A 19588-nucleotide genomic window follows, 5' to 3' on the forward strand; every position below is an offset into this window, starting at 1 on the left:
GTTGCTATTATCTTTTTGGCACTTTGGGCATAGGTCAGCTCCTAATTTAGGAAACCAAGCTGTCCTATGACATATTTTTAGTTTTGGATAGCCTCAAAATTTTCCATGTTTGTTTCAATCTCTCTACAGAAGTACTGTCTGATAAAACTTTCTATGTTGATGGAAAAGTTCTATATCTACACTGCCAAATATGGTAGCCACTAGTAGTACATGAAATGTGGTGAGTTTCTATTGAAGTGAATTTTAAATTTCATTTAATTTGAATTAATTTAAAATTGAAATTAACTAGTTTCCTGTGGCTAGTGGTTACCATATTGGTGACAGCATGACTCTAGGGGGTTCAAATTTGTCTGGTTTGCTAAACTCGATAGCCCTGCCTGGATTTCTCTGTTCAGTACTGTCCAATACCACTTACTGTTCACTGAGGTATTCTCAGTGTCTAGAATATTCATTAGCACATGGTAGGTGCTCAATAAATATTTGGTAAATGAATGAAATCTACTGTGGTAATATATAGCTATTCATACCTAGTCAACTACTCACAGCTTATTGGCAGTGTGCTCTGGTTCTCTAAGGAAAAACAGAGAAGTGAACTCAAACTATTCTATGTAGGTGGAATTGCTTGGTTGAAGGCTCAATAGGCCTAGAGAGAATAGGAACAGTGCTTGCTTCATTATTACAGCTCAAAGAAAAGCAATATAGTTATTATGTGAATCATTTAGGTTAAGTATGGGAAAACCGAAGGGAGAATACTTAATGATAAGGAATTTGGTAAGGATGTGAATAAGAGTTGATGAGAGTGATAAGAGGGGAAAAAACGTAACTTCAGATTAAAAAAACTAAATTCAAATTTTATGTATAAGTAAAGGATGGAAACTGAAGATAGAGACATCTTGAAGAAATATGAGCAAGCACTATTTGAAGAAAGTAAACTGGTTAGGCAATAATAAAGCTTAGAAAAGGGATTTGGTAGTAGAAAGAGAAATAAATATATTATTCTTAGCAAGTTAGTTGAAGAAGGGACACAAAAACAGTATACATAGATCATGTAGGATCAAGAGGTCAGAAAAATCACTGGTATTGTTTTGATTTTAGGAGAAACAGAAGATGGGCAAACTAACACGTAAGAGGTGAGGATTCTTCATGATTTTCAGTTTGAGGAGGTAGTGACCATTTATCCAAATGTTGTTGTTTTAGGGTTAAATTGGAAGAGAACCAAAGCCCTACGGTCAGATTCACTAATTTTGTTTTGTTTTTTTTGAGGAAGATTAGCCCTGAGCTAACTACTGCCAGTCCTCCTCTTTTTGCTGAGGAAGGCTGGCCCTGAGCTAACATCCATGCCCATCCTCCTCTACTTTATACGTGGGACGCCTACCACAGCATGGCTTGCCATGCCAAGTGATGCCATGTCTGAACCCAGGATCCGAACCAGCGAACCCCAGGCCGCCGAGAAGCGGAATGTGTGAAATTAACTGCTGCGCCACCAGGCTGGCCCCCAGATTCACTATTAAACACTATTAAAATGCAGAAAACTGGAAAATTCCCTTAGAAGACAATTTACAGTGCAAAGAGAATCATGTCATGATTAGTAGCTGGTAAAAGAGGAAGAAATATATTTCTGAAAGAGACACTGAAAGATCAAACTTAATGCAAGGAAAGAGAGCCACATCTGAAAATTAATAAAGTTTAAGCACAGGCTAGTTGACAGTACTGAATTAAAGAGAATCTAAGGGGACAAGACCTAGGACAAGACCCTTGGGATTTGGCTAATAAGAAGTTGTCAAATCTTGAAAATAAATCTTAGATATGTAGTTTCAATAGATCTCAATACTAAAGGAACAATAATTTCATATGGAATGAAAAAGATACCCCTATACTCCTCCCTCATGTCTTTCCAAAATAGATAAATTTAAAATATTATTAGTGAAGTGTGGAATACAAAATCCTACTGCTTGTTATTATGTATCCTCAAAATGGGGGAAATTTAGGAAACAATTCTGTAAGGAATTAAGATTTGATGAGTTGAATCTTTTATTATGAAGATGGTCATCCAAGTAGTCTGAGTGCTGAGAGAAAAGAAAAAAGACTGGGGAAAAGGAGAAACAGTGTTCAATTAGAGGGAATGACAGAATCAGAATGTAAGGAAAGCAAGTGCTCAAACTAAGAATGAAAACACATAACTGGATAAGCAGATAAAATGTGCCACACAATAAGACAGATATCCCCCATAAAAGGAATATAAAATTTACTCAGAATACTGTATCACCTCATACCTATCCTTACACAGTAATGAATAAATATCTCAAATTATCTTCATCCACACTTCCCCCTACATTAATTAAGTATCTTAGCTGGTAAGAACTCATGGCAAATGTAAATATTAAAGCAGTCCAGAGGCTGAGTCAAATAATCCATGTTAGGTTAAAAACAGATTAAAATGGGGCTGTCCCTGTGGCCGAGTGGTTGGGTTCGTATGCTCTGTGTTGGCGGCCCAGGGTTTCACCAGTTCAGTTCCTGGGCGTGGACCTAGCACTGCTTGTCAAGCCATGCTGAGGTGGCATCTCACATGTCACAGCTAGAAGGACCCACAACTAAAATATACAGTTATGTACCAGGGGGCTTTGGGGAGAAGAAGGAAAACTAAAATCTTAAAAAAAAAAAAAAAAGATTAAAAAGGGAATATAGTCAATAATATGGTACTAACTTTGTATGGTGACAGATGGTAACTAGACTTACTGTGGTGATCATTTCATAATGTATAAAAATATCCAATCACTATGATATACACCTGAAACCAACAGGATATTATATGTCAATTATATATCAATGAAAAAAAAAAAAGAAAGAATCGGGGCCAGCCTGGTGGCATACTGGTTGGGTTCATGTGCTCTGCCTTGGTGACACAGGGGTTTGTGGATTTTGATCCCAGGCGCAGACCTACACACAGCTCATTGGGCTGTGCTGTGTAGACATCCCACATGCGAAGTGGAGGAGGACTGGCACAGATGTTGGCTCAGGGCCACTCTTTCTCAGGCAAAAGGAGGAAGACTGGCAACAGGTGTTAGCTCAAGGCCAACCTTCCTCACCAAAAAAAAAAAAAAACCCCAGAAAGAAAGGAAAGAAATAATTAAAAATGAAAATATAACTGAAGCGTTTGTATTATATTTCATATTACACTTTAAGAGTATACATGAACCTGACAATAGGTTAATTCAAGGGTCATGAAACTGTGGCCTGCAGGACAAATCTGGCCCATCACTTATTTTTGTAAATAAAGCTCTTAATGGAACACAGTCACACTCATGGTTTATATTTTATCTATTGTTATTTTCATGCCACAACAGTAGTGTTGAATAGTTGAGATAGAGACTGTGTGGCCTGCAAAGCTTAAAATATTTACTAATAGGCTCTTTTTTTACTTATTCAGGCTAGAAAGAAATTTTCAGGCTGAACACTTCTGAAAATCTAGGAAAGAAAACCTTAATAAGATGCCTTAAATTCAAATAGTGTATATACTCTCTCTTGTGGAAATAAATTATCAGCAGCCTTAAATCTATTGGATTCACCTTGATTAAATGAAAGTCAAAATCAGAAATTACAAGTTTAATAGAAATGTTAAGAGAAACTAAGAAGCTATTGATACTAATTCTTTTGAGACTACAAAGAACAGGATTAATTAGGTATATGTTAAGTTACATAAGAAGATAAATGAGTATTTATGCACTAGGTACCATAATGTTTAAGTTAAATCTATACTTATTCTGTTTTACTGTCAGAAAGATTATTTATTTTGCTTGAGGAAGATTAACCCTGAGCTAACATCTGTGCCAATCTTCCTCTATTTTGTATGTGGGTCACTGCCACACCATGGCTTGATGAGCAGTGTAGGTCTACACCTGGGATCTGAACCTGCGAACCTGGGCCACCAAAGTGGAGCATGCTGAACTTAACCACCATGCCAGTGGACCAGCCCAAACATTTTTAATTTAAAGTGTAATTTTTCTAGTTTAAGAGCATATACTTTTCTACATTGTCTTAGATCTGTGAGTAGAAAATGGCAGAAATTGTACAGAGAAACCGCTATCTTACACTCTTTAGTCATACAAAAATTACACATACGTTAAATATAAATCATAACAGAGGCATGAACAGATCTCTCTCTTTGTATGTGGGTCACCACATATAAGCATAAAACTGGAATCAGAAACCTGCACCTTGCATGTTTAGAGAAGTGCTGCTAAGAGGAACTTTAGCCCTTTGATCCTGACAGATCTTTGCTCTACTATGTTACAGACCAAAGGGGAACAAAACCACTGACTTGTTTTGATTTGGAATTTAATCTGTCTTGTTAAGGGTTATCATAATTCTGGTTATTACATGAGATACATCCTAGGGAATATTTTGGTCCTGCTAAAGTTCAGATTTAAGGATTAGGGAAGAGTTAGAAAGCTATGAACTACGGTTAACTAGCTTATTCCAAAGCCCACGTCTCATACAACTGTAATATTGGATTTCATCAAATCTGAGACACGATGGACTGTAAGACACACCACTATTTTATGTATCACTTCCAAAACTAAAAAACATTGCAATCAGTTGTAAACATATCCTGACTCAAGAGGTTTTGAAATATGAAAAGATGTACATCTCAGAATCAATGAAATTTGGCATGTTTTATTTTTAATTTAGACGTGGTATCATAAGAAGCTTGAGTATGGAGGGACAGGAAAAACTCCCCCACAACTCCCCTTTTGTTAGAGATGGTCAAAAAAAAGAATATTTAATTTAATAAACTTTCAAAGTCAAAACTAGACCACAGGGCTGTTGTACACAGTTTTATATTTCTTCTTTTTATTTTTTTAAGGTTGAGTGTTCTATGTATTTTATAGTCAATATTTTTCTTTAAGTGATTTGGCAGCCCTCAATAGAAAATGGTGCCCCACTCAGGGACAGAAACTCTAAAACTACTTCTATAGTTTTCTAAAACTACACAACCCTGTAGAAATGCTTTACTATACAAGTTTTACTGTGTGTAAAATTATCTACTTTTGTTTATAGTGCATTTGTATCATAACACAGAAATCTTAATACACAAATGTTGATATATCATTAGGAAACAATATTTTCCTAAAACATATTAAAGTAGACTAATAGACATTTGAGACATTAATCTTTATTCTTCCTAGCAAATTTCCCCTGGTGCACCAAAAGCCTTGGTGACTTAAAATAGAAAGATGGAGAAGAATAACGTAGATTTAATATTTTAAAAATAGATAAAATATTATAGAAATAGAAAACAGAAATGAAATATTTCTTACAATAGGTGGAACAGAAGTCTTTGGGTGGTGAACAAGCCATAGTCTACAAAGAAATTGACGATAATGATGTACACTTGAAATTTATATGTTATAAACCAATGATACCTCAATAAAAAATAAATTGAAAAAAGAAAAATATGGAAATATTCCTTGGAAGAATTTGAGCCTGTTGTTTTTAGAAGTGTAAGTCATTTTTAAAACTCTAATGATTATAATTTTAAGGATGTTAATTGGATTTATTGCAAAGTAGCAAATTCAGATGTCAAAACTGTCTTGAGGCAAGAAATCTAATCAACGAAATAGAAGCCTTACTCAGAGCTCAGAGCATGTCTAACTGCTATAAAAAATTGCCAGAAACTGCTCATCAGCTGTAAGCCACAGGCTACTATACTCTCAAATCAAATGCATATATTGTAAAGCAGACCAATATAGAAACTACTAGGTTAATATAGTATTACTTAGGGCTATCATTCCCTAATTCAGCAGAATCACATCTTATACAGAATTAAGTTTTAAAGTCAATAAAGCAAAATCACATAATGTCAAAATTATCCCACTGAATTAGACTACAGGAAGGAATAAAAGGAAAATCTTTGTGTACTTGGGCACTTGAAGTATTATGCTTTTAAGGTCAATACCAAATCCCCAGGTAAAAAGGGTATAAATGGAGAATTATAAAGTGTTTTGTTTTCTTAGATTGTTTTTCCATTTTTGCATTAATATGTGTCTAATAAATGTGTCCTTATGAGAATTAATTGAGATACTGGAAATTGGGAAAATTATAATTTGAAGTTCATTTTCAAGTTAAATGTTCATTTTATTTAATTCCAATATACACTATCTATTCATGAAAACATTTGACATTAAGGATATTTAACTACTTGCCAGTCTATGAGGAATTTCCTCTAATTAAAGCACTGATTGGACTTGAAAGAAAAACTCAGCTATTTGCCTGGTACACCTTACTGTTTGGAAAGACCGTATGGTTTAAAAGTAAATTGGAAAGGGATATGACCTACCACCACTGTCTATTTCTAGCTCAGAGACCCATAACATGCACTCACCTAAAAATTAGTGATTATCTCTACTTTATAAAAAAATTCCACTACTATCTTCTTCCTAACCATTTCCTCATTTCAGTATCATTAACACTTCTTATAAAGCAATTTAGAGACTAAAATTCCTTTATATTCAGCAAGACCTCAGAGTTAAGGAGGACAAATGGAAAGCCCTGTTTTCTAAGGGCAAGGACAGGAAAGCCTGTGCTTTGCAGTTCCAGGCATGCAGGCGGGTATAAGTTTTCACACGTTGTATGTAGTCAAACTGTAGATAGCCTCAGATTCTAAAGTATTAATTATTTTACTCAACAGTCAGAGAAGTAAGCAGCAGGAGCAAAAAAAGCTCACCTAGTTAGGCACCTCAAATTGCACATGTTCTGAGTATCAAGCCTCCTCCTTGCTATAAATCTAAGAGAGGGGACAGAGGACAGTAAGGTGAATCCAGGACCCATGAACCAATCTTTAGAATCATCATGGATAGCTCTCCATTCAAGGATAAGTAAATAGAAAAGCAGACACTGTATGGGTCCTGTGAAAAATTTTTTGCATATGGCACTACATTGAGGGCAAGGATAAACAGCATATATATGTATATATATTAAGAACATATATATGAGGAAATTAAATAAATTTTTAAACATATATCCCAATTCCCAGTAATTACAAACTGAAAATCAGGAAAGATGAAATAGTTGCTGGCCAGTGTAAAAAAACATGGTATGAAACTATTGATATGATGGAAAGAATTAAATTCATCTTTGCCATAACGGCCAGTAGTCACTAAAGAAAATCAAACCCTTGATATGGGTCTTTAAAAATCCTCCCAGAATGCAAAAGAAGATAACATGAAAGAAGAAATGATGAAAGATAAAATGCGAGAATAGAGAGAACAGAGAGACAAGTAATTCTCAAAAAGAACACAGAACAAATTGAACAAAAAGAATGAGCACCCTGGGTGGGCCCAGTGGCATAGTGGTTAAGTTCGTGTGCCCCATGTCAGCAGCCTTGGCTTTGTGGGTTTGGATCCCCAGCATGGACCTCCATAACACTCATCACACCATGCTATGGTGGCATCCCATGTACAAAACAGGAAGACTGGCACAGATGTTAGGTCAGCAAAAATCTTCCTCAAGCAAAAAGAGGAAAATTGGCAACCGATGTTAGCTCAGGGCCAATCTTCCTCAACAAAAAGAAAGAAAGAAAGAAAGAAAAGAATGAGCACAAGTTTTAATAGTAAAACAACAATGCCCTTGATTTGTTTGAATTTACAAGTCAAAAGGATCCACCATGCTTCAAACAAAATTAATGAGAGGCAATCCATGAATAAATATCCTGGCAAATATCTCTTTCCCTCCCCTCAAACATCCTGGTCCTTTTAACTTTTTTAAATCATTTATTTAAAAATAATTTTAGACTTACAGAAAAGCTGAAAAAATAGTACAGAGTTCATGTATCCCTTCATCCAACTTCTCCTAATTTTAATAACTTGTATAATCATAGAACAATTAGGAAAAACAAAAAATGAGCATTGGTACAACACTATTAACTAAACTATAGACCCCATTTAAACTCCATCAGTTTTTCCACTAATGTTCTTTTTCCATTCCATGATCTAATCCAAGATCCTGCATTACATTAATTTGTCATGTTTCCTTATTCTCCCCCAATGAATGAAATTTACACAGTCTTTCTCGTCTTTCACAACCCTGACACTTTTAAAGAGTACTGGTCAGTTATTTTGTAGACTATCTGTCAATTTTAGTTTGTCTGATATTTTCTTTTGATTAGATAGAAGTTATGCATTTGGGACCAGAATATCAGAGAAGTGATGTGCCTTTTCAGTGTATCTTATCAGGGGATATGAGATGCCAATATATCTGAGGAGTGGTAATGTTAACCTTGATCACTTTAAGCATAAAAAATAACTTGCCCAAGGTACCATAGCTCCTAAGTAGCAGATCTAGGATTCTAACCCATGCATGGTCTCTGCCACAGAGGAAAACTTAGCTGGCCCTCTGAAACCCTAACAGTGAAGCTCAGTGACAAAACCAACTACACACAAAGAACTTCCCATTAAGATTTTAGTGTCTCCCTCTTAAATAGGGACATATAGTCACATTAGAAGAAAGCCTCCAGAATGAGAGACCAAAACAGAGAAAAAAGAAATTCAGATGAAACATATGATGCAAGGAGCAGACGAAAATATACTACTATAATATACTGTATATACTATAACTAATACCCTCTCAGAAATAAGAAAAAATTAATGAGAAGTGGTCCATGTAAAGACATCTTGGCAAACACTTCATTCTCTCTCAAACATCTTAGTCCTTTTAATTTTTTTTAACTTTGCATTTTGAAATAGTTTCAGATAGAAAAGTTTAGAAATAATAGAGTTTCTGTATATCTTTGACTGGAAGACACTGGTACAGGAAATGAACATTAATACAATCCTTTTAACTAAACTACACACCTTATTCAAATTTCACTAGTTTTTCCACTAATGTGATAGGTGAAATAAATTACATGTGAAAGGGTTACATATTATAGGCAAAAACTTTCAGAAAATATAACAACAACAACAACAAAGACAGAGGTGAATAGTAATAGAGAAAAAGATAAAATTAGGGGCCGGCCCCGTGACCGAGTGGTTAAGTTCACGTGCTCTGCTTCGGCAGCCCAGGGTTTCGCTGGTTGGGATCCTGGGCGTGGACATGGCACCGCTCATCAGGCCATGCTGAGGCGGCATCCCACATGCCACAACCAGAAGGACCCGCAACTAAAAACACACAACTATGTACCAGGGGGCTTTGGGAGAAAAAGGAAAAATAAAATCTTAAAAAAAAAAAAAAGATAAAATTATAAGATTAATCCAAGAAGTCAAATATTAATTCCAGAAAAGGAAATAGACAAAATAGTTTGAAGGAAATTAACAAAAAAATAACACAAGAAAATTCCCTAGGGAGTTAAGGACAAGAGTCCCTAGATTAAAAGGGCCTACCAACTACTTGGCGCAATTACTGCAAAAGACTCATATTAAGGCAAATTATTGTGAAATTTCAGAATGGCAGGAATAAAAAAATCCTAAATGCTCCTAAAGAGAGAAAACAGATATATACAAAGGATCAGCAACACTGGAAGCTAGAAAACAATGGAGCAAAGCTTTAAAATTTTTTACAAAAATTTCAATCTAGGATTCTATAATAGACAAGTATATTTCATACAGTAGAGTCTCAAAAGATTTACCTCACATGCATCCTTTCTCAGGATGCTACTGAGCATGTATTTCGCCAAACAAGAGAATAAACTAAGAAAAGGCATGGGATCAAAAAAAAAAAAGAGGCATCCAACACAGGGCAGAGGCAAAGAGAATTCCCCAAGAAAAAGAAGTCAGGATAATGGCTGTTGGGCTGATTTAAAGAGCAACCAGTCCAAAAGAAAACAGTTCAGTGGTTACCAGGTGAAGGGGTATGGGGGGTAGGCACAGGGGGTGAAGGGGAGCACTTATGTGGTGACAGTCAAGAAATAATGTACAACTGAAATCTCACATATAAACTATTATGAACTCAATAAAAAACATTATTGCAAAAAAAATTAAAAAATAAAGAGCAAGGAGTCCAGATTAAAGTAAGACTCAGGATGGTTCTCTGCAGGAAATAATTCTTGTGTAGAAAATTATATTCAGTATCTTACAAAGCTGTTCAAAGGTATGGAGAGACTTAGCCATAGGTTTAAAGAAAATTAAATGAATGGTGAAAAAGGAAGCAAACAGTGAAAAACAAAAAGTTGTTCAAGAAAGAAAATGTAATTATAGCACACCACTTGGCTCATTAGTGAACAGTATTTACTTAAGCATAATTATGAAAATAACAAATGTAAGCAAAACTTATGACACAGAGGAAGAGTGAGGAAATCAGAGATATAAGAGAGTTAAAATCCTCATCTACCATATAATAAATCATTAGATAATAATTGCAATTGTTAAGTTAATAGCGACAGAAATATGGAAGTAAATACTGGAAGAAACAAGTGAATGTAGCCACCTCTCAAGAAGAGAGGTGGGATGGGGGGCCCTTTTTTCCTTATCCTTTAGCCACTATTTGACTTTTAAAACTATGTATATATTACTTTAATAAAAATAAAAATTAACTTCAAAAGAGCAAAGAACACCAGATTGAGTGTTTCCAGACAAGATATATAAGGCAAATGTGAATAATAATAGGGAAAAAAAACCCTAGGATGATGTTAACATACGAAAGTAAATTTCAAAGTAAAACGTATTAAACAAGACAGAGAAGGCCAATTTATTGTGATAAAAGGTTAAATTTAATGAAAAGCCTAATAATGTAACATCAGAAATAAAGTAAAAACTTCTACAAATACCAGGAGAAACACAATTGTGCTGGGAGACTTTAATATCATGATCATACTCAGATTTCAATAATTAAGACCTAAAACATATTATAGATGAATAATACATATTGAATTTTTTGCCTTGCAAAAAGAAAGCTTTTTCTTTTCTACCATCCATAGATCATTTCCAAAAACTGGTAGTATTTTAGTCACAAAGTAAGTCTCTATAAATTCAATAAAGTGTACTGGTCATATTCTCTGGGTGTAAGGAGTATCATGTATAGTCAAAGAAGAGCATTGTGCAAGGGAGAAGTATTGAGACTGACTCCCTGGCAGGCAAAGTTGCCTGCTGAATTGGCAATAAGTGGGTTGATATAGCCTAGATGATGGTGCCAAGGGCTCTATGTCCTTGGCATGAAAACCCCACTCCTTCTCAAACCACTGCATGAGCCAGGGCCTAGTTTGGCCCACTATTCACTCCTCTATTTTTTTTCCCCCTAAATATTACCAACCATCTTAAGCTGATGATACCTGCAGGAAAAATGGTCTCCAGGCAAAAATCATAAAACATCTGAGAAGAACAATATAATAAGTGACCCCCAAAAAGAGAAGAACATTATTGATATTAGTTGTTCCTTACATATGTAGCTTGAAGAAGCAAATTTTTAAAATAAATAATAAACCCATTAGCTTCATGCATCTTTGAGAGAATTATCTCAGACTTCACATTCATGCGTAAGTTTTTTTTCCTTTCTCTTGATCTTATCCATGTTTTAAAAATAAAGTTTACAGATAACTTTTACCTCAAACTTATGTTACCTTGACATAATTACATGTTAGTTGACAACGTTTTTTTTCTACAACAATTTTTTTTATAATTCAGCTATAATTGACATATAACATTATATTAGTTTCAGGTGTACAACATAATTCAATGTATGTATATATTGCAAAATGATCACCACCATAAATCTAGTTAAGACCCCAAACCTCACATAATTACAATTTTTTTCTTGTTATAAGGACTTTTAAGATCTTCTCTCTTAGCAATTTTAAAAATATACAATACAGTATTAATTATAGTCGCCATGCTGTACATCAGCAGTCCACTTAGAAATGTCTTCTATATCTTTGTATTACCAAAGCAGTAATTTTCTGCTTACTTTTTCATTACTCAGACTTAAGATAGGATTCTATCAATTTGAATTAGTTTTCTCCACAAAAATATATTGAAATATATTGAAAATTTCTTATTCTCCTGGCCATTCTTTCATCAGTACTTGAGACTTTAGTTATACAATTCATGAAACAGTATTGTTTGAGCGTGTTGTATTTGTTGCTTATCTTTAAAACTTCAGAATGAACACATTAGTAACAGATTTTAAAATACTTGCAAATTGCAAAACATCTTATCTTTCTTTATTTTTTCTGCAATGAAATGTTCTCAACCTAAACAGTATTAGCTCTTCATTGCCAAGTGAAAAAGCCTTCCTGTTTCATCTTGTAAACCTTTAAGGAAGAGTCCTTTATTTCACTCTGGAAATTTTAACCAAGGTTTATTTAAAAGCTTCCTCTCTCAACTTTAAAAATTGGCCAAATGATTTTTACTGTAAAAATATTTATAGGATATATGGTCTGTTTCATACTATCAATTTTGTCTTTTTCCTATAATGCTTATACCACATGGAGGTTACCTCAACTCCTTATTTTCACTTCCTATCTTGACTTTTGGTAATTGTTTTTCCTTTTTTGAATGCTCCTTAAGAAAGTTTCTTAAAAATAAGGAAAGAGAGGCAAAATCAAATCAGTTTGTTTATCCTTCTAATCTGACAAAAAACATTTAATTGGAGGATGAGATTAAAAATATAGCTAAAATAAAACTTTAAATTAGTCACTGCTATTTCTGTCACATATTACTATGTACTGTCAAATCTGGCAGAATCTAAATGAATTATAGGCTATTAGTTAATTAATAAATCACATAAATAAGCTGCCCCTTGTACAGACATATCATATGGACTCTACCATATAACAAGCCTTAAATAACAACTCATCCTCTGCAGTTCAATTCATCATTTATTGAACATAGTATTTGAAAAATAATATTTGAAGTGCTATAGGTACAATTAATAAGACTTCACCCTCAAGATTACAGTCAGCTCTGTTCATGCCCTGAGTCTATAATTTTCTTCTAATCTTAACTGTTACATTAGAATTGTCAATGGCTACTTAGTTTACATATGGCAAAATTCGTGCTGACATGTACTTTTTATTGAAAGTAGCAGGGCCTGACAAATTTGTTTGTTTGTCTTGTTTTGGAACAAAGTAAAAAGAACAAATGAGGAAAATATCAAAATATCAATGGATCTTTTCTAGAATATCAAAAACATTGTAACATTACATTAAAAAATTTCTTGTGTGAACATTTAGTGGACTCAAAGGTATCATTTCTCTATTTTGGAATGTCATAAAAATTATTAATCAGGAACAAGGCAAGGATGTCCCCTCTCACTCCTCCTTCTCAACATTGTACTGGAAGTCCTAGCTAATGCAATAAGAGAAGAAAAGGAAAGGAAATAAAAGTATACAGACTGGGAAGGAAGAAATAAAACTCTCTCTGTTTGCAGATGACATGAATCATCTATGTAGAAATCTGAAAGAACTGACCAAAAAACTCCTGGCATTAATAAGCAATTATAGGCTGCAGAATACAAGGCAAAAGTCAAATGCTTTTCTTTCTTTTTTTTAAAGATTGGCACCTAAGCCAACAACCATCACCAATCTTCCCTCTTTTTTTCCTCTGCTTTTTCTCTCCAAATCCCCCCAGCACACATCTGCACATCCCAGCTGCAAGTCCTTCCAGTTGTGGCATGCGGGACACTGCCTCAGCACAGCTCAACAAATGGTGCCACATCCGCGCCTAGGATCCAAACCGGCAAAAACCTGGGCTGCCAAAGTGGAGTGCACGAACCCAACCACTGGGCCACAGGGCCAGCACCTTGAATGCTTTTCTATTTACCAGCAATGAATAAAAAAATGAAATACTTAGGTATAAATCTAACAAAATATGTACAAGATCTAGATGAGGAAAACTACAAAATCAAAGAACTAAATAAATGAAGAGATATTCTATGTGCATGGATAGGAAGACTCCATATCAAGATGTCCGTTCTTCCCAACTTGATCGACAGATCAATCAATCCCAATAAAAATTCCAGCAAGTTATTTTGTGGCTGTCAAAAAGCTGATTCTAAAGTTTATATGAAAAGGTAAAAGACTGAGAATAGCCATCATACTATTAAAGGAGAAGAACAAAGTTGGAGGACTGACACTACCCAATTTCAAGACATTATAAAGCAACAATAATTAAGACAGTGTGGTATTGACAAAATAGATCAATGGAACAGAACAGAAAGCCCAGAAATAGACCCACATAAATATAGTCAACCGATTTTTGACAAAGGAGCAAATGGAATACAATGGAACAAAGAGTCTTTTCAGCAAATAATGGTAGAACAACTGGATATCCACATGCCAGAAAGTGAATATATACACAGATGTTACACCCCTCTCAAAAATTAACTCAAAATTGACCACAGACCGGGGCCGGTCCCATGGCCGAGTGGTTAAGTTCGTGCGCTCTGCTACGGCGGCCCAGGGTTTCGCCAGTTTGGATAATGGGCGTGGACATGGCACCATTCATCAGGCCATGCTGAGGCGGCATCCCACATGCCACAACTAGAAGGACCCACAACGAAGAATACACAACTATGTACCAGGGGGCTTTGGGAGAAAAAGGAAAAATAAAATCTTAAAAAAAAAAAAATTGACCACAGATCTAAATTCAAAACGTAAAACTATAAGACTCCTAGAAGATAACATAGGAGAAAATCTAGATGACCTTGGGCTTGATGACTTTTTAGATACAACACCAAAGTCACAATCCATGAGAGAAATAAATGATAAGCCAGGATTTATTAAAATTAACTTCTGTGAGAGACAGTATCAAGAGAATGAGAAGACAAGCCACAAACTGAGAGAAAATATTTGCAAAAAACATATCTGATAAAGGACTTATCCAAAATATACAAAGAAGTCTTAAAATTCAACAATAAGAAAATGAACAACCTGATTATAAAACGGGGCAAAGGCCTTAACGGATCCCTCAACAAAGAAGATATACAGATGGCAAATAAACATATGAAAATATACTTAACATCATATGTCATTAGGGAAGTGTAAATTAAAACGAGATGCCACTATACATCAATTAGAATGGCAAAAATTCTAAACACTGGTGACACCAAATGCTGAAGGACTGTGGAGCAACAAGAACTCTCATTCTTTGCTGGTAGGAATGGAAAATGGTACAACCACTTGGAAGACAGTTTGGCAGGTTTCTTACAAAACTAACCATACTAACCATAAAATCTAGCAACTGCACTTTCAGGTATTTACCCAAATGAGTCAAAAGCTTATGTCCATACAAAAACTTGCACACAGATGTTTATAGCAACCTTTTTCATAATTGCCAAAACCTGGAAGCAACCAAGATGCCCTTCAGTAGGTGATTGGATAAATAAACCATAGTATATCCCGACAATGAAATATTATTTAGTGCTAAAAAAAAAATGAGTTATCAAGCCACGAAAAGACATGGAGGAACCTTAAATGTGTATTACTAAGTAAAAGAAGCAAATGTGAAAATGCTACATTCTGTGTGATTCCAACTATATGACATTTTGGAAAAGAAAAAACTATGGAGACAGTAAAAAGATACAGTGGTTGCCAGGGGTTGTGAAGAGGGAGAAATGAATAGGCAGAGCAAAAAGGATTTTTAGGTCAGTGAAACTATTCTGTATGATAGTATAATGATGGATACATGTCATACATTTGTCAAAACCCACAGAAGGTGTAACACCAAGAGTGAACCCTAATGTAAACTATGGACTTTGGGTGTTAATCATGTGTCAGTGTAGGTTACTCAATTACAACAAATGCACCATTCTGGTGCCAGATGTTATTGGAGGAGGCTATACATGTTTGGGGGTAGGATCTAACTAGATTACCACTCTTTGACCTGGATCTGATTTAGGATGCATGAGCACAATTCCAAAACTGGAAGAACAGATAATGAATTGTTTTCATCTCTCCATAAATGTTACATGCCATTAACATAGTTAATCCAAATCTGAGTATATGAAATATCTAGGCAAATTCACAGAGACAGAAAGTAGATTAGAGGTTACCAAGGACTGGAGGGAGTTTGGGAATGGGAAGTTATTGCTTAATGTACAGAGTTTCTATTTGGAGTGATGCAAAAGTTTGGAAATAGTGATGAAGTTTCACAGCATTGTAGATGTAATTAATACCACTTAAATGGCAAATTTTAAGTTATATATATTTTATCACAGTAAACAAACATTTGTGGTTTATACCTTATTCAAAACTAGTAAGAATTATAGTTAACTTTGTATTTTCTTCACATGAAAGAGTTCACTAATTCTGTACTTCTGATCACAAACATGATATAACTATGAGAAGTTGTTCCTTTTCAGAAGAGAAATTTAGAAAACTTGAAATATGACTGAAGAAAAACAGAAAAAAGATCAAAACAAACTTCTTACTTTAATTGGTTCAGGCTGCATCACAGGTGCAGGCATAGCAATGGCACTGGGAGCATAAACCTGGTGATATGTTGCTTGAACTCCATGATCAGAATAAGGCTAATACAAAGAGAAAAAAAAATGTATTGCAATTCATTTATTAATTCAAAATATTTACTCAGCATTACAATGTACTAAGTAGACATTTTGCTACACCATGGAGAAACACAGATGAAAAACACATTCCCTATCTCTGATTAACTTATGGACTGGTCAGGTAAAGACAAGTAGTCAAAATTACCAGTCCCAGGAGACACGTGTAGGGATGCATGGGAGAAAAGAAAAGAACTACTTAATTCAGCTTAAGAAAGTTGGGGATGTGGTCATGGAAAGTTTTCTAGTGGAGCTGATACCCGAATTTGAAGAATTAGGGAAAGAAGGTGGGAATAGTATACACAAAGGCATAGAGGCAACTAAGAACGTACTCCACATGGGAGATCTGTGCAGGTTGTTTGGCATGGCTGGAAGGAGGATTACACACTAAAAGACAGCTGCAGGATGAGGCAGTCGAGCAACAGGCAGGGAACAGATCACATAAAGGCAGGTTTATGGCTTGTCCATCAGATGGTGGTAGCATTCACTGAGATATGCAATACAGGAAAAGCAAGTTTGATCTTTATGTAACTTTATTTGAGGGGCTGGAAAGAAGTCAGGTTTATGACATATAAAATTTGAGGTATTTGTAGGAATTCTAGTAGAGGCATACTGTTGATAGAAAGCTGGATGGCTGTAGAGCAGCACTGTCCAACAGAAATATAATGTAAGCCACATGTTATTTAAAATTTTCCAGTAGCCATGTTAGAAAAGTAAAAAGAAACTAATGAAATTAATTTTTAGTAATGTATTTTACTTAAACCAATATATTCAAAATATTATACCAAAGTGTAATCAATATAAAATTTCTGATAAATTTTACTTTCTTCATATTATGTCTTCAAAATTGGTGTGTATTTTACACTAACAACACATCTCAATTCAGACTAGCCACATTTCAAGTGCTCCACAGCCATATGTCGTGTTGGCTGTCGTCGTAGTGGACAGCGCAGGTCTAATACTCAGGACTGGGGTTGGGGCTAGAGACATAAGTATGGATGATTACGTTAGAGTGAGCATGTAGGGGGAAAGAATGAAGAATGAGATATGAAATCATGGGGAGGAAAAGATCAACTTATGGAGGAAAATAAAAGGAGGTAAAAGGATTGCCAGAAGAGAGCAATATTATGGAAACCAATGGTAAGAGAGTTTCAAGGAGTATGTCCAATGTCTGTGAGAGGTCAAGTAAGATGAAAAAGGAAGAAAAGTGGTTGGCAATTAGGAAGTCATTGAGGACCCTTATCAAACGTAATGAAGGTGACTCCATTGGGTGAGGAATGAATGGGTAGTGAGGCAGCAGAAATATTGAATATAGAGTACCTTTTAAAGCTCAGCTTTGAAAGGTAGAAGAGAATGAGGGCATGGGTGGTGGTGGGGGTGTCACAGGATAATAATAATTGCCTTCTACCAGGTACCAGGCACTACACAAAGAACTGTGTATACAACAACTCTAATCTTTACATCAATCCTGCAAAATGTCCTCATTTTACAAGTGTAGGAATTATGAAACCAAGACTGTGACAGATTAAGCAATTATCCAAAGTAACACACTAGTAAGTGGTGAAGCTATGAACCAGTGGAAAGAAAAAGGTTTGAAATATAAGAGAAAAGAAGGACAATGGATGGAATAAAGTCCCTAAGGAAGAGGGAAGTGATAGTATCCACAGCAAAGAGGCAGAAATAACCTTGGACAGGACTGAAAGTCACCAAAAAAATATAAGAAGCTGAGGATGAGTTATGATTCAGGTAAGTTTGTATGTTGGGAGCTGAAGGCTGAGTTGTTTTCCACAAAGTAGTTTCTACTTACTCTGAGGGGAGAAGGCAAAGCCATATTTTAAGAGTGAGGGGGAAATAGCCATTGAAATAAGTAAGAGATGATGCTAACTTACATTATTTTTTAAGGAAACCTAAGTATAAAACTCACAAAGTAAGTCCTGCATTTTTTAAATTTGGAGAAAAGACACTTAAAATACAAACCACCCCACTGTATTCATTAACTTATATATTAGACTATATCTTCTACCAGAAATAATATTAAAATAAAAGCATGCATGTATCATTTGGTATGGAAAATTAACAGTACCAGTTATAAGCTAATGTAAGCAATATTTCCAGAAAAATCTTATTAGATCTCACTAAATAGTGAATATAATCTGATGATAGTTATCTGATGTCAGGAATTAAGAATGTGGTTCAAGGCAAAAAGTATATCCTGGCTAAAAATCTAACGTAAAAGCATTCTTACCTCATTGCCCCACTTCTTGAAAACAAGAAAACAACAAAGAGCAAAAGAGATTTTTTAAATGCCATCATCAGTTAAACAAGGAAATGCCCCATGATCCCTAAATCACAATGTAGAATGTCTGCCAAATGCTGTGCTATTTGAACCAATACAAGGGAGGATTCTGAAGCTTCCTCAGACATCAGGAAGGATACAGAGTTCTCTAAAGGTCAATGTTCTAAAAGATCTAGTCAAAGATTCTTTAGAGTCTCAAGTGTAGAGGCGTGTCAAGCCAAGGCAGAAGCAGGGAATATCTCCACAAAGATCTAATTTCACACTACTTAATGGCAGGGGAAGTAGAATTGAAGGAGAAATCATGTTTCCACCATTTCTGTTGTCTACTTACCTTGCCTTATGGCTGAGGAACACTGCTGGAGACGAAGCAGGGTGAACGTGGAAAAGAAAGTAGCAATTACTACATCCCAATACAGAAAACCAGTGATAAAAGGGACTTTACTAGGAGCCAAAATGATCTCTAGAATGCTAAAAACTGAGAAAACAGCATCTCAAGCAGGAGACATAACAGACACAGTGTTAGGATGCTTGAGATAACAGCCTCCTCCTCCCACCCTGTATTTTGACAAAAAGCTGGCCGCATTTAAAGATTAGTAAAGATGGGAGGGAAAAGCAAGTAACCTAAGCAGAGATACTGCCTCTTCTCATCCTCTCAACACCATCAAGGAAGAGCAAAAAGTTTATGAAAATGATGAGAAATTATCCCAGAAAATAGTGGAAAAGTTCAGAGAAATATAATTCTTTTGAATCTTAAAGAAATTATAACAACATCATCTCTAAAAGAGATTTTAAGCCAACAGACAA

General features: G+C 35.1%; 1 protein-coding gene across 3 annotated transcripts in view; it reads right to left on the reverse strand.

Moving 5' to 3' along the window:
• The window catches only part of BOLL (boule homolog, RNA binding protein), a 67547-nt gene that overhangs the window by 20869 nt on the left and 27090 nt on the right, over positions 1-19588 (reverse strand). For all 3 annotated transcript variants that reach the window (XR_011502961.1, XM_044768512.2, XM_070508294.1), the window contains exon 10: positions 16357-16455. Coding sequence is in view for 2 of the 3 variants with exons in the window: in XM_044768512.2 (XP_044624447.1) it covers positions 16357-16455 (99 nt within the window). In the remaining variant the exon portion in view is untranslated. The remainder of the gene's footprint in view (positions 1-16356; positions 16456-19588) is intronic.

This window comes from Equus asinus, chromosome 4, assembly GCF_041296235.1.
Source record: "Equus asinus isolate D_3611 breed Donkey chromosome 4, EquAss-T2T_v2, whole genome shotgun sequence".
Taxonomy (NCBI): domain Eukaryota; kingdom Metazoa; phylum Chordata; class Mammalia; order Perissodactyla; family Equidae; genus Equus; species Equus asinus.